This window comes from Agelaius phoeniceus, chromosome 14 (genome assembly GCF_051311805.1).
Source record: "Agelaius phoeniceus isolate bAgePho1 chromosome 14, bAgePho1.hap1, whole genome shotgun sequence".
Lineage (NCBI taxonomy): Eukaryota > Metazoa > Chordata > Aves > Passeriformes > Icteridae > Agelaius > Agelaius phoeniceus.
In genome coordinates this window covers 1,970,736-1,995,603 of record NC_135278.1, presented here as the reverse complement: position 1 = coordinate 1,995,603, position 24,868 = coordinate 1,970,736, and the positions used below count along the sequence as shown (strand labels likewise).

At 56.8% G+C, this 24,868-nt stretch overlaps 1 protein-coding gene across 1 annotated transcript in view; it reads right to left on the bottom strand.

Moving 5' to 3' along the window:
- Nucleotides 1-162: 162 nt before the first annotated feature.
- The window catches only part of LOC129125982 (endothelin receptor type B-like), a 66,387-nt gene continuing 41,681 nt past the window's right edge, over nucleotides 163-24,868 (bottom strand). The window contains exons 2-9 of the mRNA XM_077186157.1: nucleotides 10,450-10,549; nucleotides 6,401-6,904; nucleotides 5,397-5,509; nucleotides 4,833-5,037; nucleotides 3,297-3,446; nucleotides 2,506-2,639; nucleotides 1,197-1,305; nucleotides 163-540 (exon numbers count right to left, since the gene is read on the bottom strand). Of these exons, the coding sequence (XP_077042272.1) occupies nucleotides 391-540; nucleotides 1,197-1,305; nucleotides 2,506-2,639; nucleotides 3,297-3,446; nucleotides 4,833-5,037; nucleotides 5,397-5,509; nucleotides 6,401-6,904; nucleotides 10,450-10,549 (1,465 nt within the window). The 3' untranslated portion in view covers nucleotides 163-390. The remainder of the gene's footprint in view (nucleotides 541-1,196; nucleotides 1,306-2,505; nucleotides 2,640-3,296; nucleotides 3,447-4,832; nucleotides 5,038-5,396; nucleotides 5,510-6,400; nucleotides 6,905-10,449; nucleotides 10,550-24,868) is intronic.

The following is a 24,868-nucleotide window of genomic DNA, read 5'->3' as shown; positions in this document are numbered from 1 at the left end:
TCCAGGCTTTGCTTGGCTTTTACAGCTGGGAATTGTCACTCTGCCTCTCCTCCTCACCCCACAGAGTGACCACCCCACCATTCCTTCCCTTCCCACACGCATCCCGCATCCCCCCGCCCCACATTCCACCCCGAGGCAATGGCCAGAAGTCCCTTGGTTTTCCTGTGAGGAAATGAAAAATCCTGTGAGGATGTGAATGCCCTTCCCTCTCTGAGGGGACGTCTGGGGTCAGGGGCTGGGCTTGGAGCAGGGCCTGGGGAATGCTCCAGCTCCTTCCAGCTGGGTGGGGACACGATGGCAAAGCAGATGCAGGCCCAGCCAGGAAGAGCCTGGGGGAGGATCGGAGGGGTCCTGCTGTCCCTGTGCCTTGTCCTGGACAGTGACACGGGTTTAGGAAGAGCTGTACTTGTTGCTCAGGCGGGAGCTGCTCCGGTCCAGCCCCAGCTCCTGCCCCGTGGCTTTCCACTTCCCAACAGATCCCTTCTCATCCGTGGGGGTGATGCTCAGGGCCGGCCTCTGGCACCAGCAGCACAGGCAGGACTGGGGAGACACAAGGGGGAGAGGTCATACGTGGGATGTGGGAAAAGAGGAGGAAATATTCCTGTATTGTGCCAGCAGGTGTCCCTGCACAGAGCCTGGCTGGGAACTGCTGAGCCTTGCTGTCCTGCAGCTCTGCTGGGAGCAGGTTTTCCAAGATACAGCTGGTGAGGTGGGAAATGAGGACACTGAAATTTGGGTAATTTTTTGTAATTGTGTGTTCTCGTCATTAGGGGACAGAGAGTACAGGTATTGCTTAACTCCCATGTCAACAGGTGGGCTCAACTCCCATCCCATCCCATCCCATCCCATCCCATCCCATCCCATCCCATCCCATCCCATCCCATCCCATCCCATCCCATCCCAATCTCCTTCCCTTTCTTTCTCAGGGCTTCACTACTCCTGACAATTATCTCCCAAAATCTTGGGTTCAATGTCTGCAGCAGCCCCAGCCCCATGTCTGATGGTTTGTGGGGATGTTCCTGTTCCAGAGTGACAGGGAGTTTTTGGGATTGTCCTAAATCCTGCTCTGGCAAAAGCCTCCCCCCAGCAGGGCACTGAGCTCTGGTGTACTTGGAGAAAAGAGATATCCAACAGGGAAAATTTGGGATAAGGAATAAGATCAGCTGGTGCCCCTGGGCCTGGGGCGTCATTCCTACCTGGAAGCAGTTCTTGAATTTCCGGCTGACAAAGTACAGAGCCACGGGGTTGATGCAGGAGTTGAGGGAGGCCATGTTGATCCCAAAATAATCCATCACCAGGAGGAAGCTGAAATGGGAGAGAACAGATGTGTCAGAAGCTCATGGAGAACAGAGGGAATTTCCAAACTGCCTGGCCTGGGATCCTGCTTCTGTGGAGGAGCAGTGACTGATAACAGAGCTGAGCACAAATCCATCCTTCCCTGAGAAAAACCACTTTTCCTTGCATGGAGCATTCCCTGAGGAAGCCAAGAGCAGGAGCTGTGATTTCTCCTGGTGCTCCTGATGTTCCCAAACCCCAGCACAGCAGCAGCCCCTGGCCTGGGCGGGATTTTGGCTGATGGGTGGAAGGGGAGGGAGATGGGCACCTCCCACCTGGCAGAAAGTGAGGAGCCCTCAGCTCTGCTGGGAATGTTCCTGTGCCCAGGAGACCTCAGCCTCACAGAGACATTCCAAAATTTAACTTAAACCCTTCTCACGTCCCCCCGCCCTCTCTGTGCCCATCAGGGGGGCAGTGCAGTCCGGGCAAGGAATTGCTGAAAGCAGGAGGTGGAAGGCAACCCCCCAGTCTGGTCCCACCCAGCAGGGCCTGTGCTGGTGCCAGGGGGGCTCCCAGGCTGGTGTCCCCTGCTGGGGCCCTACTGTCAGGATCTTAACTTGTCACAGTGACCCTGAGAAGAGTTAGAAAGTCTCTTTTCCCATCCTGGGCTTGAAGAAGGAGTCAGGGCTCTTCATTTCTCTGTCTCAAGGTTGTTTATTGTATCTTATCTATGAAATTCTTTCTCCTGCCCTGCTGAGGTCCATCCAGCAGGACAGTTCCAGGCACTCTGCCTGCCCCCAGGGCAGTGTTATGTCTTTATACTAAAAACTACCTATACAATGTTTACAATTCCTTTGCAATACCCATCACCTGTGTTAGACAGTGAGCTTCTACTCTAAACCAATCTGTGAGTGCCACCATCACAGCAGAAGATGGAGGCCAAGAAGAAGAAAGAGAAAGGCTGGACAGGCCCAGATGCCTCCATCTTGCCTCCTGAACCCCCATACCACAAACCACAAAATCTGCTTTTCCACCCCCTGATAACTTCATGATTATTCTACCTAAACTGTTGTGGCTGGCTGATCTTCATAAAAGGTTGGTAACTTCCTCCACAGGTCATAATCAAACCCATAGGTGTTTTGGGCTCTGTGCCAGGGCTTCTGAGCCCCCTGGCAGGGGTCTTGGCCATCCTGGACAGCCAGAGGGATGTTCTGGGTTGCCACACCCTACCTGAGCAGCTCGCAGCGGTTGGGGTCTGTCTGGTCGTAGATGGTCTTCTTGAGGATGCGGCTGAGGTGCAGGGGCAGCCAGCAGAGAGCAAAGATCACCACCAGGCAGAACACGGTCTTGGCCACCTCCCGGCGCTGCCAGACAGGGCAGGGGGAGGATGAGCACAGGGGAATGGGTTCCAAATTGTGGAATCGTGGAATGGTTTGGATTGGAGGGAACCTTACAGGTCATCTCATCCCACCATGGGCATGGACATTTCCCACTAGCCCAGGTTGCTCCTGGAACTCTGCATCAGGTCCAGGCTGCAGAAAGGGGCAGGGCAGCAGCAGCTCCACCTGGACAGACCCCTCCCCACCACTGCTCGTGGTGGCTCTGCTGGGATGGTGTTCCCTGGGACACGGGGCCTCCTCCGTCCACCCAGCACGCTGCTAAGGTGGCAACCAGCTGGAGCTCCTCAGGGAATCATTCCCAAAGTGTGGGAGGGGACAGTGAACTCTTCCCTGCACCCCTTATCTGGGATTTGGCGCATCCAACCTTTGGTCCAGTGTGGTGTGGGCTGGGATAAATGACCAGGAGAGCTCTAATGAAGCCAGAAGGGTTTGGGTTCATCCCTGAGGCTGGAGATTATGGAGCTGAAGCCCTTTTCCCTGGTGTAATCCCTGCACCAACGTGCCAAGATCCACGTGAGGCTCTGCCAGCTCATCCTGTTCTTCAGAGGGATGGGAAGTGTCCCCCCTCCAAGAGCACTCCCTCTTCTTTGGGAATGCCAGCATTCCTCCCTGGTCTCTCACCCGTTTCATGTGGTCATTCAGAGCAATCCTCATCCCGTTCCTCTTGCTCAGCATCTCACAGGACATGAGGGTGTAGAAGATGCCCGTGCACACCAAGGGCAGGCAGAAATAGAAGCCAAAAAGCCACCAGTCCTTCACATCCCGGTAGAACTGCGGGGGAGAGGGAGAGAGGGCAGCTGGAAATGGGGCCAGGGCAGCAGGGGAACTTGGGATGCACACGTACCTTCCTGGAGCGGGATTGGGATTGGGATTGGGATTGTGATTGGGATTGGGATTGGGATTGGGGTTGGGGTTGGGATTGGGGTTGGGATTAGGATTGGGATTAGGATTGGGGTTGGGATTGCGATGTACATGTATCCTCCTGAAGCAGGATTTGGATTAGGGTTGGGATTGGGATGCATGGGTACCCTTCTGAAGCTAGATTGGGATTGGGATTGGGATTGGGATTGGGATTGGTATTAGGGTTGGGGTTGGGATTGGGATGGGGATGCACAGGTACCCTCATGTAGCGGGATTGGCATTGGCATTGGCATTGGCATTGGCATTGGCATGCACATGTACCCTCATGAAGCAGGATTGGGATCGGGGTTGAGATTGGGGCTGGGGTTGCGGTGGGGATGATCAGGTACCCTCATGAAGCAGGATTGGGATTGGGACTGGGGCTGGGGATGCTCAGGTACCCTCATGAAGCAGGATTGGGATGGGGACTGGGGCTGGGGATGCTCAGGTACCCTCATGAAGCGGGATTGGGATTGGGATGGGGATGGGGATGCTCAGGTACCCTCATGAAGCGGGATTGGGATGGGGAAGGGGATGCACAGGTACCCCCATGAAGCGGGATTGGGATGGGGAAGGGGATGCTCAGGTACCCTCATGAAGCGGGATTGGGATGGGGAAGGGGATGCTCAGGTACCCCCATGAAGCGGGATTGGGATGGGGATGGGATGCTCAGGTACCCTCATGAAGCGGGATTGGGAATGGGGTTGGGGTGGGGATGCTCAGGTACCCTTATGCAGCGGGATTGGGATTGGGATGGGGAAGGGGATGCTCAGGTACCCCCATGAAGCGGGATTGGGATGGGGATGCTCAGGTACCCTCATGAAGCGGGATTGGGATTGGGATTGGGATGGGGATGCTCAGGTACCCTCATGAAGCGGGATTGGGAATGGGGTTGGGGTGGGGATGCTCAGGTACCCTTATGCAGCGGGATTGGGATTGGGATGGGGATGGGGATGCTCAGGTACCCTCATGAAGCGGGATTGGGGTTGGGATGGGGATGGGGATGCTCAGGTACCCTCATGAAGCGGGATTGGGATTGTGATGGGATGCTCAGGTACCCTCATGAAGCGGGATTGGGATTGGGATGGGGAAGGGGATGCTCAGGTACCCTCATGAAGCGGGATTGGGATGGGGATGGGGATGGGGATGCTCAGGTACCCTCATGAAGCGGGATTGGGGTTGGGATGGGGATGGGGATGCTCAGGTACCCTCATGAAGCGGGATTGGGATTGGGATTGTGATGGGATGCTCAGGTACCCTCATGAAGCGGGATTTCTGCTCCGAGGCCAGCATGCACACCCACAGGTGCTGCTCCCAGTAGCTCAGCTCCACCATGTCGAAGGCGATGGCCTCGGGCACTGCCAGCACGATGGCCACTGCCCAGATCAGCAGCACCTCCACAGCCTTCCACATGGGGATCCCAATGCCCTGGATCCGGCTCCAGGACGCCACGGCTCGGTACCTGCCCAGGAGTGGGAGCAGAAGGTGCTGGTTAGAATTGTCCCCAAAGGTCCTTTCCCTCCACCTCTGGACCTTCCCAGGTGTGGGAATGGGAAGCAGGGGCTCAGAGGATGGATGGGGTGGGGGCTGTCCTTGGCCACCCTTCCTCACCACCCCACCCACACCACGATCCTCCCCTCAGCCTTTCCCAGCAGGATTTCAGCTCTGTCACCAGAGAGTTTCTGCTGGATTGCAGCTCCACATGAGAGCAGTCTGTGCCCATCTTGGCACTGGCCTGGGAATGAGCTCCTGGTTCTGCCTCTGGTTCCCACCAAGGGACAGGGCAGGCTGGGCAGGGCAGGGGTGGCTGTTGTGTCTCACCTGTCGATGCTGAGGGCGCAGAGGCTGAGCACTGTGATGCCCACGGAGGCTTTTTGGATGAAGGGCACCAGCTTGCAGATCTGCACCCCAAAGGGCCAGTCCTTGGCCAGGAGCTGGGGAGGATCCACAGGTTACCAGGCTGCTTTGGGAATGTGCTCCCAGCTTCCTCTCTGTGGGTGCACCCACGGGCTGTGGGGAGCCCACAGAGAGCAGGGAGAGCTCCCTGAGCTTCCCACCACTGGGAATGTGGGCACTTTCCCATGGTTTGCTGGAATTGGGAAACTTTCATTTCCCTGAATGGACACAGAGATGAAGGATGGTCCAGACACCAGTTCCTGACTCCAGACCCTGGGGGGTTTTGAATGGAGTCCTAAACTCCACACTAGGCTGCTTTGGATTGTTTTCAAAATGAGAATCAAAGTTGTGCTCTGACACAGCCAAAAATCCAGCCTGGCCAGCTCCAGAGCCATGTGTCCTGAGCCTTTTACAGACTCTGACCCCTGAGCACACAGGATGGGCTCTGTGGCCCCACGCTCTGCCAGGACAAGCAGAGGTGGGGACGATGTGTCCTGGCAGCTGGAGAAATCCAGGCCACTCATTCCAGGGGAGACTGGACTGAGTTCACAATCCTTCTGTCCCCCTGACCCCTGGAGCCTTTCCTGAGGCTACCCCAGAACCCATTCCAGCTCTTTCCTTGGGCCTCAGCAGTAACACAAACCATGGAACCCCAGAAAGGTTTCTGGGGCACCTCAAAGCCCATCCCATCCCATCCCATCCCATCCCATCCCATCCCATCCCATCCCATCCCATCCCATCCCATCCCATCCCATCCTTTGCCATGCCCAGGGACACCCTCCACCACCCCAGGCTGCTCCAAGCCCCAATCCAGGTTGGCCTTGGACACTTCCAGGGATCCAGGGGCAGCCACAGCCCGCACAGGAGCTCCTCCCAGGCCTCCAGGGATGCAGAGCAGCCCCATGCCCGCCGTGCCAGGCGGAGCTGACCTTGTAGACGTTGATGGGCAGCGCGATGAGGATGTAGAGCAGGTCGCCCAGGGCCAGGCTGGCGATGAGCACGTTGGGGCCGTTCCTCATGCACTTGTTCTTGTAGATGATGCGCAGCAGCGTGGAGTTGCCGATGATGCCCACGACGAAGATGGTGCAGGACACGATGGTGTTGATGTACTTGAAGGCGTGGCGGATGTCGGCGGGCCGGGCGCACACGGGCAGCAGCGGCGGCTCCGAGGGACGGCTCCCGGCGGCGCCCGACGCGTTGGACACGACCTGCACCGGGCCGTGGGGCTGCTCCTGGCCCAGCTCCCCCAGGGGCACCGGGCTCTCCTGCACCGCCCCGGGGGTCTGGCTGTGAGCCCCAGAGAGGAGGCAGCTCAGGACCATGGCCAGGGCGGCGGGGAAGGGGATGGGTCCTGCTGAGGAGGGGACGGCGAGGCTGGGGGCTGCAGGAGTGCTCATGGTGCTTGTGGGGTGTCCTTGGGGTCCTGCTGGGATCTGCCAGGGGAGAAAGGGAGCAGGGAGAGAAATTGTTTAGCAGAGGATGGAGAGATGGGATATTGGAGAGAGGAAAGTTGTCCAGCCTGCAGAGGAGGAGGCTGAGGTCCAATCTCATCGGGGTCTGAAAGCTCCTCACAAGGGGCAACTCTGAACTCTGCTCGCTGTGAGCAGGGACAGACCCAGGGAACAGCCAGAGCCGTGCCAGGGAGGGTTAGGTGGGAGATCAGGAAAGGTTCTTCCCCCAGAGGGTGCTGGCACTGCCCAGGCTCCCCAGGGAATGGGCACAGCCCCGAGGCTGCCAGAGCTCCAGGAGCCTTTGGACAGCGCTCCAGGGATGCCCAGGGTGGGGTTGTTGGGGTGTCTGTGCAGGGCCAGGGGCTGGGCTGGATGATCCCTGGGGATCCCTTCCAAGCAGGGATATTCTATTTTATGATTCAATTCCATTTATGAGTTGCTGGAGAGCTCCATCATCCCAGCAAACAAACGATGCCAGATCAGATCCCACCAGGTCAGAGCTGTTGACCCTGAGGGTGGGGTTTGTGCTGCTAAATTTAAACAGTCCAGTAGAACAAAGTGGAAGGAGAACAAACTGTCCCTTGTGCCTCTGACGTGGCCCTGCAGTGGCTGGGACACCTGTCTGTGCTCAGGGACTGTGGCAGCAGGGACTGCACCTCCTGCATTGCTGCTCCTGGGGACAGTCCCAATTCCCTCCTGTGCACATCCCACTCCTCACTCAGAATCCCAGAATCACTGACATTGGAAAAGGCTCCCAGGAACATCGAATCCAAGCTGTGCCCAATCCCCATCTCCTCACCAGCCCAGAGCTGAGTCCAGGTATTCCTTGGACACCTCCAGGGATGGGCACTCCAAGCCTCCCTGGGCAGCCCCTGCCAAGGCCTGAGCTCCCTTTCCTTTGGGAAATTCCTGCTGTGCCCACCCTGAGCCTGCCCTGGCCCATCCTGAGGCCATTCCCTCTGCTCCTGTCCCTGTTCCCTGGGAGCAGAGCCTGACCCCCCCTCATGTCAGGGAGCTGTAGGGTTTAGTTTTGGGACATTTAGTTCCTGACAGGTTGAGGTTGCAGTTTTGGGGCACCTCTGTCAATGCCTGCCCATCTGGGCAGCTCTGCAGCCCCACCTCAGGCTCCAGAGAACCAGCAGAACTTTTCCAGCTCATTCCAGGGGGAAACTGAAGCCTCACCACCATCCCCCTGCCCAGCTGGTCCCACGGCTGCCCCTGCAAAGGGAGGGCTCAGCACAGCCCTGCTGGGGGAACGCTGCAGGGCTTTTGCAGCAGTGCCACAGTGACCCCTGAGCTCTCACCCCATGGATGTGCAGCAGCACAGCCCCTCCCTGCCCTTCCTCACCCCATCAGCTGAGCCCCTTCCTCCCCAGCCCCTGCCTGCCCTGCCCAGGGCTGTAACTCTCCCTGGGCTCCTTCCAGCCCTGGCTGCTGACACAGGGAAAGGTCTCCAGGGCTGGAGCACCGGGAATATCCCCAGAGGGGTTTTGCTCTGCTCAGCTCTGACCAGGCAGGAAGAGCCCAGGGGCTGCCCCACAGCCACAGGAGAGAGCTGAGGGTGGTGGTGGCTCCATCCCAGGGCTGGGGTTGAGGAAGGGGCTCTGGGAGATCCAGGCTGAGAAATGAGCCCAGAGAAGGAGCAAACTCCAGCCTGTTCCTCAAACAGGGATAAATCTGGGGGCTCCTGGTTGGAGTGAATAAGGAACAATTTTGTCAAACCGTGAAACTTCCCAGCTCTGAAGGGAGAAGAAATTGCTGTGGCTGGACTGGGAACTGGAGCCTTTGTGAGAGTCCCTGGGATTTCCCTGCTGCAGGGAACAAGTGAGGCAGGGACCAGGGAGCCTGAGTGGGATCAGAGCAGGGGCTCAAGCTCTGCTCTGACTCCTCCAGGCAGAGCTGGGATCTGATCCCAAACCCGCTGCACCGCAGGAGCTGCTCCCAGGAGCAGCCAAGGCACTCCCAGGTGTAGCAGGGCTCTCCCTGCCCATGGCCAGGGGAACCCCGGGCCCAGCACAGCTCCCACCCTGGGAGGAGGTGGCCAGGCCAGGCAGGAGCCCCCAGGACTGACCACAGCTCCTGTGGACACGGCCGTGCCTCCCCAGGGGCTCAGCCTTGTGGGAATGCCTGGGCTGGGCTGGGAAGGGTGAAGAAAGGAAAGGAAAGATGTATAAATACCCCAAAGGATCACAAACCTGGGCACAAATCCCTGCTCTGAGCTGTTCCAGGGATTTCAGCCTGGCTGAACTCCCCCAGCCATGCTGGGCACAGGTGCCCACTGGGGGTGTCCCCTCCCCACCGTGCCCACGGGGTTGCAGCTCTCAGGAGAGGGCAGACCCCACTCAGAATTCCTGCCCGAGCTCCCTGAGGGCTCTCAGGGGCAGCTTTGGATGGCACAGCCTCTTGTGGCTGGGGGACAGAGGTGGCACTGGCAGAAAGCACCAGAGCACCCCTGGAACAGGGAACGTGCCCAGAGCCCCCCACAGCCCTGGGCTGTTTCATGAGCCCAGCCTGGCCTCAGAGCTCTGGTAAAGAAAAATGCAGAAGCAGAAAAACCCTGGGGCTTGGCAGAGGAGCTCATGTGAGGGAGGATCACAGGACACGGCTCCTGCCCAGCCTCTCCATGACACAACTACAAAGCACCGGAGAGGAAAAACACTTCCTCCCCAGCTCGCCTTAAACTCAATCAAATCTGTTATTAAACCCAAAATTTAGGCAAAGAGAAACTGTTTTCTCCTGTCCAACTGCCCTTTTACTCCTTGCTCTTCCCATCTTGGAGTGCTTGGAAGCACAGCCCTTCCTCAGCTGAGGGAAACTGAGGCACAGGAACATCAAGAAGCTTGTTCAGATGAGAAACCAACACCAGCACGGTTAAACCCCAGATCCAGAACTGCTTTCACCCATCCCAGTGGGAATTTTAACTGTGCTGAGCCCAAATGGCAGCTGAAGCCATTGGAATCCTGACATGGATTCAGGGAACCAGGGAGAGACTCCCAGAGAGAAACTCACACTGAAAACTGTCACCTCAACCCTCCAGAGCCTGATTCTGCCTGAAAGGTGCCGTGAGTGGGATTGGAATCCCTTTTCCCTGGGAGCCCAGGAGAGCCCAGCACGTCCATCCTCACATCCAGCAGCTTCATCCTCCCTCCATCCTCCTCCTCCTCCTCCTCCTCTCCCTCCATTCCAGAGCAGTTCCACCCCTCCAGACTCATCTCTGCAGACACCAAATGCAGCTTTTCTGTGGGTAAATATGCAGCACAATCTGTGTGCAGGGAGAGAGGTGGCAGCAGCACATCCCACCCTCAGGGCTCCCTGCCCTGAGCCCAGCCTGCCCCGGGAGCAGGAGGAGTTCCCACCCCAGGTATGCTGGATTTCTCCTCTCCTGCCACATCCTGGATCTTGGCCAGCCACCGTGGTGCCTCCAGCACCTTCCCCAGAGGGGGCTGCAAAAATTCACCCAGACACAAGGAATCATTTTGTCTGCAGATTAATGCACAGGAGATCAAAGCTTTCCTGGGAGTCGTTACCTTCCTGCTGACCCTGGAATGTGGGAGCTGCTCCTCAGGGCTCCTTCCCCCTGCTGGGCATGTCCTGGGGGAGCTGCACTGCTTTGGATGCTGGAGTTGGCTTTTGAGAGGGGCTGGAGCTGTGGAAAATGCTCCTTCCTGCCGTGGGTGGTTTTATAGAACATCCCAGGGCTCCCCCAGCACAGCCCCTGCGACCAATGGCTGAGGGCGGGATGGGGATGGAGGAGGGAAAGGCGGGAGAAACACGGGATAGCTCTGGGAAGGAGTGAAAATAATAAACAAATAAAGCTGCTCAGGGGGTGGCACTGTCTGCTCCATGAGTGACACGATCCTCAGCTCAAGATTTGTTCAAAGTTCCTGATGAGAACTGGAGCAACCTGGCTTTTCTCAGTGGTCAGGATTTGTAAATAGGGTAGAAATCATCTTTATATGCAGGAGAAGCCAGGTTTGGTGGGAAGGACATGGAAATAAAGCCAGGTTTAGTGGGAAGGACATGGAAATAAAGCCAGGTTTAGTGGGAAGGACACAGAGGAAGAGCCAGGTTTAAGTGGGAAGGACATGGAAATAAAGCCAGGTTTACTAGGAAGGACACAGAGGTAGAGCCAGGTTTAAGTGGGAAGGACATGGAAATAAAGCCAGGTTTAGTGGGAAGGACATGGAAATAAAGCCAGGTTTAGTGGGAAGGACAGCAGGAAAAGCCAGGTTTGCTGGGCTGGGCTGGATGGACACAGCCCATCCCTGGCCTTGCCTGGAGCACTCAGCTGCTGCCCTGTTTTGTCCAGCAATACCCAGAGATGTTTCCACCTTTTGTGTCCCAGAGTTGACTCTGGAGCTCAGTGGATCATTCCTGCACCTTGGTGCATTCCTGGGACTCTGGGGCTGGACTTTTGCTCTGGGAGCAAACGAGTCCCTTGCCAGCTGGAGGCTCTGAAGGGCAGCAGGAGGTGACCTGGCCCTGTCCCCCCTGCCCTCTCCATCCCAGGCAGAGCAGGGAGCAGCCCCTTGAAGGGCTCCTCTGCCCGGGGCAGAATCCATGGATTTAGCTACCCTTTAACCCTTTGGCCTCTGTGAGGAGCTGCAGCTTTTCCTGGGCTCTCTTCCCCAAACAGAGAAGTTTGGGGCGTGCGGGGCCCCCCTTCCTGTCTATTCTGGGCCAGTCACGTTCCTGCACGGGACAGGGCATGAATGGCCCTCTCTGTTCTGCTGGGGACAAAGGATGGCTCCTACCCCTGGGAGACCCCCAGGAAAACCCAGCCTTGCCCAGCCAGAGGGGCCCTGACACACCCTGGGGTCCGAGGCTGGTGCTGAGTCACTGCAGGGGTGAGAATGAAACCCCACAGCCACGCCACATCCCCTGCTTTGTGTCCCAGCAGGAAAGCAGGACAGCTTCCAGGGATCCCTGAGGCCTGGCAGAGCCACAGCCCAGGGCATCCATCCCTCATGGCTTTGCCAGCTGTGGGAATGTGCCAATGGCTTTGTAGTCCAAGCCATGGGAACAGCTTTGCCAGACAGGGTTGGTGAAGGGGAATGGCTGCTGCTCCCAGCTGGAATCACAGGGTTTGACCTGCAGTGGACAGGTTGGAGCTGCCCCACAGAGGCTCAGCTGGGCTCTGCTTTGGGGTGAGGAGATTGAGAGGAATCTGATTTACAGGTGTGGCCATGGAGCAAAGAAACATCTGGAGAACCATTTGGGAGGTTCTCCTTTCCCCTCCCAACATCTGGGTGCTCTCCCCGTGGCAGGGGGAATGCAGCTGTGTGCCCAGGGATGTGCACAGAAGGGGATGGAGGTGCCTCCCAGACCCCCCACTAAATGCTCTAATTATAGCACTAATTAGGGCACTAATTGCTCTTCACAGCCCTGGCCCCGTTTCAGTTCAGCTGGAGGAGCCCCAGTGCCCAGCTGTGGGTCTGTGTTATCCCAGATGCTGTGGGAAGTCAGGGATGCCTGGCAGGAGGGAGCATCCCTGGAGGCAGCACAAACAGAGCCTCTCCTCTGGGAGCTGAACAGGAGAGCTCAGACAGTCCCTCGGGAACTGAGACAGGTAAAACATCACAGAGAAGCGACTGCTGGGGACCTGCAGGGACAAATCCTTCAGGAAGACGTTTTTCCAGGGCTGTCAGCTGGCAAATTCTGCTTTTGGGAGGCCTGGTGTCATCTGACTGAAATTCTGGGTGTATTTCTGCTCAGGCATCCTCTGGGAAGGCTTGGATTTAGTTCTGCAGCACTGGGAATGCTGAAATGGAAAGCTCAGAAACTGCCTCCCAGCCCGACACCTCCACTGGCATCACTTTAAATAAATAAATAGAAGATTGTGCCTGCATTTCTGGTCATACTCCTCAAGTCCTGCTGCCAGCATTCCCTTTGCCCTGCCTCTTATGCCAGAGGGGTCTGGAGAGCTGGGGAACAGCTCTGGCATCTTTCCAGCAGTGCTTTTCTGCTGCAAATATTTTCATTCACATCAAGTTCTGGTCTCTGAATTTCCCCTTCTCCTTCCCCCTCCAGGATGATATTCCTTGGTTTTAACTCCTGGAGCAACCCAGCAGTGCAGCAGCAAAGAGTGAGGAGAGCAAGAGGTGGTGCCAGTTCCTGCCCTGCCCTCTGCTCCTTCCCTTTCCTATCCTATGGAGAACTGAGCCTGAAGCCTCAGAGCCAAGAAAAATGTCCCAGTGGCTTGGGAACCATGGGAGCAGTGGGGTGCAAACCCCCATTTGTCCCCTATTCCTGCCCTGCTGCCCATCCTGCCCCAGCAGCCCAGGAGGAACTCCAGGAAATTCTCCCTGGATTAAACTCTGGAACCCCCAGCAACTCCGGGCTGGATCCCCCGGCCCGGGCATGTTCAAAGAGCCGGAACAGGGATTATTGCAGGGTCTGCAGTGTGTGCAGCCGGGATGGGTGGGTGTCTCTGTGGGTGCAGGACGGCGTTGTTCATCCCCACGGGATTTTCCCTTCCCCGGAGGAGGGAGGGGATGGCTCGGGAAGCGCAGCCACATCCCTGCTGTTCCCACGAGCCCGCGCTGACCCCGCACTTGAAGTTTTTTTTTGCTCATAACTTTCTTATCAGCCGGGGCCGAGCGGAGTCGAGTTCTTGGAGCTGTTGGAGGGGACGGGGCGTTTGCAGCCCCGCCCGGGACATCCAGAGGGACACGGGACAGACGGAGGGACACGGGACACCGGGGGGGACACGGGACAGCCAGAGGGACATGGGACAGACGAAGGGACACGGGACAGACGGAGGGACACGGGACAGCCAGAGGGACATGGGACAGACGAAGGGACACGGGACAGACGGAGGGACACGGGACAGCGGGGGGAACACGGGACAGACGGAGGGACACGGGACAGACGAAGGGACACGGGACAGACGAAGGGATATGGGATAGAGGGGGGGACATGGGACAGACGGAGGGACACGGGACAGACGGAGGGACACGGGACAGCAGGGGGGACACGGGACAGAGGGGGGGACATGGGACAGCCAGAGGGGACACGGGACAGCGGGGGGGACACGGGACAGACGGAGGGACACGGGACAGCGGGGGGAACACGGGACAGCAGGGGGGACACGGGACAGCCAGAGGGACATGGGACAGACGAAGGGACACGGGACAGACGGAGGGACACGGGACAGCCAGAGGGACATGGGACAGACGAAGGGACACGGGACAGACGGAGGGACACGGGACAGACGAAGGGACACGGGATAGAGGGGGGAACATGGGATAGAGGGGGGGACATGGGACAAACGGAGGGACACGGGACAGCGGGGGGGACACGGGACAGACGGAGGGACACGGGACAGACGAAGGGACACGGGACAGACGAAGGGATATGGGATAGAGGGGGGGACATGGGACAAATGGAGGGACACGGGACAGCGGGGGGAACACGGGACAGACGGAGGGGACACGGGACAGACGGAGGGACACGGGACAGCCGGCGCTGCCGCTGCTGCTGCCGGGGTCGCACCTCCTGTCCCCGTGTCACCGCTGGGGGTGGCCGTGCCTGGGACGTCGGGCACAGCGGGGATGCGCAGCTGGCCCTGGTGACAAGGATCAGAGGCTGAGCTGTGTCCGTCCCTCGGGGCGCAGGAGCCTTAAGGAAGTCGCAGGGGCTGGGGACAGCTCTGTGTGGCAAAGATGTGGAAACCAGCGGTGGGAGGATGTTGATCCTGGCCTTGTGGGAAGAGGGAATAACATCACAGAATCATGGAGCTGTTGAAGTGGAAAAGACCTTTTGGCCACCAAGTCCAACCATCAGCCACCACCATGAGTGCCACTAAACCTTGTCCCCAGCTGCCCCATCCGTGTGGTTTTAGCCCACTTCCAGGGATGGGAATTCCACCACTGCCCTGGGCAGCTGTGCCAGGGCTGGACAACCCTTCCTGTGAAGAATCTTTCCCCAGTTTCCAATCTGAGCCTCCCCTGGCACAGCCTGAGGCCGTTTCCTCCCATCCTGCCCCTTGTTCCCTGGGAGCAGAGCCCGATCCTACCTGGCTGCTCCCTCCTGGTTTCTCCAGGAGCCCCACAAGTCCTGAGGGCTCTCCAAAGGCAGAGGGGAGGCACGTCCCAGGTGTTCACAGGGTCGGGATTGCTGCTCTCAAGGCAGTTGGTGACTGCAGAGGATCCCCCAAAGTGCTGGTGGAGTTGTCCCTCCTCACCCCGAGCTCTGCCATGGCTCCCAAGAGGGTCCTTGCTCTCCTGGGTGTGGAACTGGGGCTCCTCAGGATCCATAGGTTGCTCCACAGCTGATCTGGTGCCAGGCTGGACATGGGAGCGAGGCCCTTGGACACAGAAATGGGATTTCTGCCAGGGGTTTATGTGTCACAAAGTGCATTTCCCTGAGGTGTTTTGGGGAGGTCTCCCACAAACCTCCCTCTGTTGGAAGCACCGATGCCATTTGCTAATGAGCTTGATTAAAGGTGGGCTACTGGCTCCTGCAGCAGAGCTGGGATGTAATTATTACATTAATTTCTCTTTAGCAGGTCTTTGACTGAATCCTAAATGCTGTGGGCTTTAAACCTGAGCAAACTCCCCCGCCCTGTGTAATTGTTCTAACCTTTAATTAATCCTTTGCTTTTACACACCTATGTATATAAAAGATATTGTTATTAATTGATAGAAAATGGGAGTGGATTTGGGCTTTTTAATTTCCGAATCCTGTTTATTATCTTCATTCATTTTGGTAAATCTACTTCACTTAAGTAGTTCAGCTCCAGAACTGTGAATATTTTGAATTCAGGGCCAAACTTCCTAAAAAATTTCAATTGAAGTAAATCCAAGCACTATCAGTACTGGAGTGGGTCCAGACACTTCATGTGAAACCCACAAAGATCTGGGGAGATCTCCAGATCCTTCCAGAGGCTGAAGAGCTGGGGCAGATCCTCGGTGGCTTTGGCAGGACCATGCCAGCAGCAGAGCTCCCACAGCCACACCGAGCCAGAATCTCAGTGGGACATTCCCTGGATTATTTCCCAGTGTCTCCCACCTTCCATTCCCTCCTTCTGCTTAACAAGCTTCTGAGAAAAGCTTGGACAAATGGGTTATTGCTCCTGAAATGATTGCAGATAATTATAGAGAGATTAATGGCCTCTCCTCGAAGAGCCACCGACGGCTTCAAGTGCTGTTGACCTTTCCAGGAAACGGGAATGGGGAAAGGCAGCAGGAAAAGGGCTGGATAAACAGTGTGGAATTTAGAGGCTTCATAGTTCTGGGGAGGGCAGGACTGCTGAGACTCCCCATATTCAGCCCATGGAGCCCCCTCAGTGCTCACCAGAGAAATGGGGAGAAATGGCAGTGGGGAAGTGAAAAATGCCTCTTTGGCAGTGGAAAAAACACCTTGGGAATGAGAGAAAGGAGAGGAAAACACCAGTGGGGATCCCCTCCCTGGCATCTGGGAGAGGACCCATCCTTCCTGTGGTCTGGGTTTTGGTTATCTCTGGGGAAGGAGGGTGAAACAGCCAGGAATTCCAGGCTGCCCTCACTCTGGAATTTGCCAGATCACTTCCACACACTGGTGGCCAGCTAAAGGATGAGCCAGGAAAACCAGAATTTAATACAAGTGGTGGCAAAATCTCAACTGGGCACTGCTGAGTTCAGACTCACCCCTGAGCCTGGACCCTGTGGGAAGAGAAAAACATGGATGCCATCCAAGAAAAGGGAGAATCCCTGACCCTGGGACTCCCCACTGCCTAAAGAGGATCTCAGCCTTTTTGGATGAGTTTTGCTGTGGCACCTCCAGCAGGGACCTGGAGGAGGGAATGAACCAGCTGAGTTTTAGAGCTCTGCCCATTGGAGCCACCCCAGAGAGACAATAAAAGGAAGGGTGGAAATTGCTTCAGGAGCATTGCAATCCTGCCAGGAGATGTCTCCTACTGAAGGTGAGAGCCCTGAAGTTTGGCAGCCCCACCACAGCCTGGGACAGTTGTCTCTGGGTCAGGCACTGGCTGTTGAGATCAGTGTCCCCAAAAACGTTTGAGGAAGACAAGAAGTGTCCCATCTGTAATTCCCTGGCTGCTTCAAGGGAATCCTGGGAGGAGAGGTGGGAAGAGCACGGAGTGCACGTGTGCAGAGCTAGCTTTAGCAAGGAGCCATCAGCTAAAAATCCATCCCTGCACAGGAATCATCCCATCTCAGTGCCCCAGGGAGGTCTTCCTGCCCTCAGCAGCTCCAGTCCAGGATTTATTGCCATGAACCTCTAATCTTCCATCCTGCCTCCTGATGGGGAGGGGCAGAGCAGGCAAATCTCCCTTCAGAAATGTGTTGGGGAGCATCCCAAGGAGGCCTAAAGAGGTGGTGAAGGATGGAGGGGCAGCCCAGGAGCTGTGGCTGAGGTGACTTGAGAAGAGGAGGTTCTGGAACCTCCTCCTGAGGGGCAGCTCCAGTCTCTGCTCCCCGTGCCAGGAACGGGATTGGGGCATGGCTGGAGCTGTGCCAGGGAGGGTTAGGTGGGAGATCAGGAAAGGTTCTGCCCCCAGAGGGTGCTGGCACTGCCCAGGCTCCCCAGGGAATGGGCACAGCCCCGAGGCTGCCAGGGCTCCAGGAGGGGTTGGACAGCGCTCCAGGGATGCCCAGGGTGGGATCTGGGGGGTCTGGGCAGGGCCAGGGGCTGGGCCCACGACCTTTGGGGTCCCTCCCAACTCAGGATATTCCAGGATCCTCTGCAGGAGGGGATGTGCTGTGCTGGGGGCACAGTGTGGAGCTGAGCCTGGAGCCCAGGGTGGGTCAGGGACAAGGGGGACAGAGGGGCTCAGAGGGGTTTCCATCCTGCTGGAGTGGGGCTGGACTGACACCGATGGAGGGGAGAAACCGCGATGGGGAAGAGGAGTTGCCTTGTAAACCAAGGATGGCCTGGGGACAGCAGCAGTCACGTGTGCCAGGGCTGACTGGGCCATGTGAGGAGCCTCAATGGGGCTCTGTGAGGGGACACTGGGCCCTCTGTGAGGGCTGCACGTCCCCACAGAGCCACTGGGTCACAAGCACCACATGTGACTGGACACTTCATTTAAGGACAGGGTTTTGGGGAGGCCCTCCCTGCTCCATAAATTAAGCTGGAAAGGCAGAGAGGGAATGGAAATGGGGGGTTTTTAGAGGATTTCATTATGAAAACACCCCCAATATCCCATTTAATGAAATGCTGGTTTCTGGGGAGCTTTGTGGGCTCCTGCACTGGAGCTCTGCTGCCATGGATGGATGAGGACAAGGATTTCCTTGTGGAGACTCCTCATTTGTCACCTCCAGATCTCCTCTGGGCGTCAGGAAGGGAGAGCAGCACATGGGCAGGAGCTGGTGCCCTCTGTCACCTGCTGAGCACACCACAGAATGGTTTGGGTTGGGTCACCCAGCTCCATCCCCCACCACGGGATGCCTCCACCAGGCCTGGGAGGTTCCTGAGGGGTCTCTCCACCAATGAAAGCACCCTGAGAACACTCCTGGGACACCCTGGAAGGAAGGGAGGACCTCCTTCAGGGAGCTGGGATGTCCTGAGAGCCTCACCACCCATCTGGAAGGTCAAAGGGAGGGGAGGAAGGAGCCCCACCTGAGAGCAGGGAAGTGGAAAGAGATGTCTCTACTGGGGGCTGAGATGGGCCCCAGGGTTTCCCACTTGAGGAGGGGACAGCAAAAGTGGAATAACAATTCCAAATGAAGCCCAGTCCCCTCACCCCCACCCAAACAGGATGGGACAGTGGCAGGGTTTAAAGGCAAGGCTGGGTCCTCCTGTTTATTTTAAGCTGGAAGCCAAGAGGCTCCTGCTGGTGACTTCAAAGAAAAGTTTGTTTCTGTGTTCTGCTAATTACCAGAACACACAGACCCCGTCTCTGGGGCCTGGAGTGTTGCAAAAACATGGAAAGGTTAATTGAAGGCAAAGGGAAAAGGAGAATCCCAGCTTTAACCTTCCTGGGCTGCCCTTGTTACGCTGACAGCACGGTGCAGGCAGATTTAATGACTCCTCATTACCCTGCTACCTAATTAACCTCCTGCCCCAAGCACAGAGAGGCTGAGAAAGAGCTCCCTGCCCAGGAACCCCTCTGCCAGCACCCCCAGGGTTACAGGAGACACCTCCAGCAATGCCAGGCTCAAATCCTGCCGGGATTCCAGCTCACTCCTGAGCTGGAGAAGGGGAGTGCTGGGATCCGTGGGGTTGGATTTTGGGAATCTCTTTGCCCATCATCCCAATGGGATCCCTGGGAGCAGGGTGGCTCCCAGGGACAGAGCTGGCACCAGGCTTCCAGTGGGACAGGGAAGACTCCAGCTGGTCATGGCAAGGATGCTGCAGGGCTGTGTGAGGGTCTGGAAGGTGGTTTGGGAGCACAGGCCTGGACAGCTGCCCCTGCACCCTCCTGGCAGCTACAGCAGGATCATGGAATGGGTCAGGTTGGAAGGGACCACAGTGGATCCTCTGGCTCAACCTCCCTGCTCAAGCAGGGCCAGCATCTGGAATATCACTCCAGATGCTTGGGATTGTCCTGTATGGAACAGGAATCTGTCCCAGTTAATGGGGAAAAATGTTATGTGTTCTCTTTTCTGGATCAGCTCCTGTTTTTCCTCTTACCTCAAATACTGGTGCAGGTGAAATCAAGGACTGGCCCTGTGATTTCACCTCCAGGAGGCTGCAGAGGGATTTCCCCTGAGGGCATGGAGTGACAGGGCAAGGAGGAATGCCTTAAGTTGAATGAGAACAGGGTTAGATGGGATCTTGGCAATGAGGAATTGTTCCCTGGCAGGGTGGGCAGGCCCTGGGTCCCCCAGAGCAGCTGGGGCTGCCCTTGGATCCCTGGCAGTGCCCAAGGCTGGGTTGGACACTGGGGCTGGAGCAGCCTGGGATGGTGGAAGGTGTCCCTGCCCAGGGCAGGAGTGGGGCTGGATGGATTTTAAGGTCCCTTCCAACCCAAACCATTCTATGATTCCATGACCCACACTTCCAACAGAGCTGGTGGGAGCTGCCAGTGCTTGGTGGGACCTGGCCCTGCCTCTGAGAGGGAACAGTTCTGTCACCTGTGAGAGCTGAACCACCAACATGAGCCCAGTTGGTGCAGGTTTGGAATTTATTACAGGAATTGCAATTTAATTCTTGGTGTCACTGCCTGGAACAAGTCCATGAGTGCCAAGTGTGGGTAAGGAGCACAGATGCCATGGCCACAGTGTCCAGTGGGAATGCTGAACATCTTGCTGCACTTCTGGGAGCAGTTGGGCACCCATGGAAGACCTGGGGACAAGGATGGGCAGCAGAGAGAAAAGGAGCAGGAGCAGAGAAAAGGAGCTGGGGCAGAGAAAAGGAGCAGGGGCAGAGAAAAGGAGCAGGGGCAGAGAAAAGGAGCAAGGGCAGAGAAAAGGAGCAGGGGCAGAGAAAAGGAGCAGGGGCAGAAGCGTCTCCATGGGCCACAGCCACGTGATGGGCCAGAAATGCAGAGGCCAGAGCTGGAGGGAGATAAATCACCCCAAGCTCCCCTGGAGAGTGCAATGGTCTGCAAGGCTTATCTGGGCTTTGATGTGTCACTGAACTGTGCAGAAGCAGGGCCCGTGTGGAATTCACTCGCCAGGACATGAACAGTGTCCGGGCTGTCACAGCCTCAGCCCGTGGGACACCGGGGCCATTGGCACGGCCTGACCCGGCTGGGGCTCCCGGCCCTCTCTGGGAGCTGCTCGGGGCCCACGGGGGCTCCCTGGGGAGCTGGGGCAGCAGCTCAGCTCCTCCTGCCCTCCTCCTCTCCCCCTCCTTGGAAACTTTGGGATTGTTGCTGCTGGGCAAGGAGAAAATCGCTCCAAGGTCTGAGTGCTTGGGGCGGTGGCAGCAGGCTGGGGGGACAGTGGGGCTGGGGGGCGTTCTAAAAACCACTTGGGGTGCCCCTTTTGGGGAGGTGGGTGTAGGGTCCGTCCCAAACTGCCAAACCATCACACATCCACAGAGGTTTGTACATAATTTGTGTCCATTTATTTCATTTATTTAGGCATTGAGGATTTTTAGAATGGTTTGGATTAGAAGGGACCTCATCCCATTCCATCACCCCAGGCTGCTCCAAGGCTCATCCAACCCAGCCTTGGACACTTCCAGGGATCCAGGGGCAGCCACAGCTGCTGTGGGCAGTGCCAGGGTCTCCCCAGCCTCACAGGGAGGAATTCCTTCCTTTCCTTATACTCTTGCCAAGGTGAGCCATCCAATCCCACCTGCAGCTCATTCCCAGTGCCCCTGGCCTGTCTCAGGCGGCACAGATCACATCCCTTCATTTCTGCTGGAGTGCAAAGACAGTTCTTGGACTCTCCAAAGCAGGACCAGGCACGGCCAGGGCTGCAGAGACAGAAATGCTGCAGGTCCTGCCCCAAACCCAGAGCAGGGGCTGGCCAGCAGCTCCAAAGGGAAGAGTCAATCCCAACCCTGCCCTCGCCACGGATAAACTGAGGGATGCCCTGGAGTGCTTTCAAAGCCGTGTGCATGTGACACTGGGGACATGGGGCAGTGGTGGCTTTGGCACTGCTGGGGGAATGGTTGGACTCGGTGCTCTTGAAGTTCTTTCCCAACCTAAAACATTCTGGGATTCCAGCAGCCTCTGGCCGAGGGGCTGCTCTTGGCCAGAAGATGGTGCTGGTAGGAAGGTGATGAAGCCTTTGCTCCACTCCGCTCCTGCCAGCAGAGGAGAGCTCAGATCTTTCCTTTTCTTCCCCTCCTTCTTCCTCGAAGAATCCCTGTGAAAATAACTGGGCTCATTTAATGGTCCCAATCCCACCCCACAGCACCCACCGGGTTATTTATTGCATCCAGCGGGGTCCTGAGAGCTCAACTGCAGTAACCTGAGACCCGGGAGGCTCCGGCAGCTTCTGGGCAGAGGGTTCTCTAATGGAAGCACAACCCTGATGGATAATGGTTTTAAGCTGATTTATTTTTCCCCAGGATCCTTCTCAGAACATCCTCCTGACAGGCTGGGCTGGGCCAGGCTGCCCCACAGTGCGGTAACTCTGGGGATTTCCCCCAAAAGCAGCACAGGGGGACACCTCACCCTGGGGAAGGGCTTTTGGGGGTTTAAAGGGTTTGCCCTTCTGGCAAAGGCTATGAAATGCAGGGCTTGGTTTATCCTGCTGCAGTTTGGGGCACTGAGAGGGACCAATCTTATTTTTATTTATGACTCAACATATGTTATGTTCTTATAGGGGCTGTCCCAAGGAAGGCTTCGCCTGGCAAACAACCAGGGCAGAGAAATCCTCCAGGATGGGGCTGTGAGCAGCACCCGCCACAGGTTGGTGATGCAAATGCCCAGGTGCCCGCCAAAACAGCCCACCAAAAATTCCCACCAATAAAATCTGCTAAAAAAATGTGCCAAAAAGCCCCCCAAGAATTCCTGCTAAAAGTCTGCCAAAAATGTGCACCAAAAAGCCTGCCAAAAATTCCTGCCAAAAAATTTTGCTCAGAAAGCACACCAAAAGGCCTGCCGAAAGTTCCCACAAAAAAAGTCTGCTAAAAAAGCACACCAAAAAGCCTGCCAAAAATTCCTGCCAAAAAAGTCTGCCAAAAATGTGCACCAAAAAAAGTCCACCAAAAATGTGCACCAAAAAGCTGACCAAAAATTCCTGCCAAAAACGTCTACCAAAAATGTGTGCCAAGAAATGAGCGCCAAAAATAAAAAGCCCCCCAGAAGTGCCCAGGAGGCTGGGTGTGGGAGCAGCCTCAGCACTCAAACACAGCCAGTGGACACACAGTGGGAGCTGTTTATCTCCAGGCACCTGGGAGGGAGCGGGGCTCACCTGTGGGGTCTGCTCAGCCCCTCACCCCTCCTGTTCTCCTCCCTGTGGTCCCTGCCTGCACCTGAGAGGGAAGATGTGAGCTCGTGTCCTGCAGACAATTGGATGGGTGAAGGGATGGGTGGAAACCTTTGGAATGGGTCTGAATGTCTCTCGGAGCTTCGGGCAGCAGGTTTGGTGCAGAGCCCACACAGTTTGGCTCCTGATAGAGTCAAGGGTCTGCACAAATCTGATCTTCTGAACTTTGGGGTGAAACAGTAGGTTCAAGGGAAGAATACGGGGTAGGCAGCTCGGGGAGGCTGCACCTTCCTGGTACCTCCCAGTGGGGGAAGGAAGAGGGCAACAAGTGGCTGGGAGTTCAGGATAAAAGGAGGCTGCGCCCTCCAAAACCCAGAGAGAGAAAATCCCATGGATGTGTGCCCCGGTGGACTCCCTCCCTTTGCCCAATAAAGTTGCAGGACTCCTCTGTGTCCTTTTTTGGACATAAACCTCTGGTTTGTGGATTTTCCTGACAGAAGGAACACGCAGGCTGCTGCTGTTTGGAAATGGTGCCCAGCCCAGCACAGAGCCACACGGACACACCGCGGTTCAGGGCACGCTGTGTCTGCCAGGCTGGGCTGACAGACAGACAGACAGACAGACAGACAGGCTTCTTCTGGGAACCTGTCCCTGCCTGCTGTTTCTTTCTCTGTGTCTCTTTTCCCCCTCTCTGCTCTTTTTTTCCCATCCCTTTTTAGCAGAACGCTTTCTCTTTTTTATCAATACGCGGTTCTCAGATATAATATTGCCGTGTTTGTGTTTATTTTCATCCAAGCAATCGATCAAAAAGGATCCTTCCTAAGTCCCCCTTTCACAGCAGAGCGGGACAGGCACAGTCAGTCCTGGGGGTAAATCCCCCATGGAGCCACAAGGGCTGTGGAGCCTCTGGGGCATCTCTGGTGCCTCTGGAGCTGCTGCCCTTGGCTGCTCCCTGATCCCCCTGCCCGCAGAGCCTGGCAATGCCACAGGGATCCCTGTTCCCAGGGCAGGGGGATAAGCTGCCCCAGTCAGTGCCAAGGAAAAAGGCCCCAAAGCCATCAACCACCCCAGGGCAGCTCCTTCCCTCCTCCCAACATCCTCCTGCTGGGCTTGGCAGCAGAGACTGCTGGAATGGTTTGGGTTGGGAATGACATTAGAGATCAGCTCTGCCATGGCAGGGACACCTTCCACTGTCCCAGGCTGGTCCAAGCTTCAATGTCCAACCTGGCCTTGGGCACTGCCAGGGATCCAGGGGCAGCCACAGCTGCTCTGGGCACCTGTGCCAGGGCCTGCCCACCCTCATAGTAAGAATATTTTTTCCTCATATTTAATATAATCCATCCCTCTTTTAGTTTAAAATAATCACCCCATGCCTGAGGTGTGAGTGGGACTGGGGCTGGGATGTGCCCCAGGATCATGGGAAAGTGGCTTTGGGGTCCGAGCCCCCAGCTCCCAGCCTGTGGAGCCCGGCAGTGATGCTGGAGGGGAAAGGCTGAGCTGAGCCAAACCTGGTTTGTTCCCTACATATCCAAGATCCCAAATTCCCAATGCCCAAGGGCTTCTCCCCAGCCTGGGCAGTGCCAGCACTTGGGACTGTGCCCTTCCCGTGGCTGGTTGCCCCCACACTCCCACTGGAAGGGGGAGAGCAGGGGCTGAGGGGCGCTGACCCTCGGGATGAGTGTTACAGAGTGGGTGGGAGCAGGCTGGAATTTATTCTGAGCTTGTCAGAGAATGAAATCATCCTCCTGCAGGGTGAGGATTGATGGCTGTGGCTCTCCAAGCCCTCGGCACTGGGCAGGTGAGTGGGTCCCAGGTGTTGTGTGACATCCAGGGCAGCAGCAGGGAGGGGATTGTCCCTCCCTGTGTCTCAGGGCTCCTGCAGGACCACTGTCCCTTCTGGAGGGGGGATCCTCACTCTGGACATCCTTTCAGCTGCAAACCATCTCCACTGGGATCCCCGGGCCTATTATAGGCTGATTAAATATTAAAACAATTCATTTTGTACTTAAACTGTTCCGAAGGCTCCTGCTGACGAGGACTTTGAAGTCTGTGGTGCAAGGCTTTGCTCTCGTTCCCTCCCTGCTCCATCCCCTCCTTCCACACCTTTTCCCAGGCAGGGAAGGAGGGCAGGGGAGCCCTGCCTGGGTCTGTCTGTCTGTCCCAGGGGATGGGG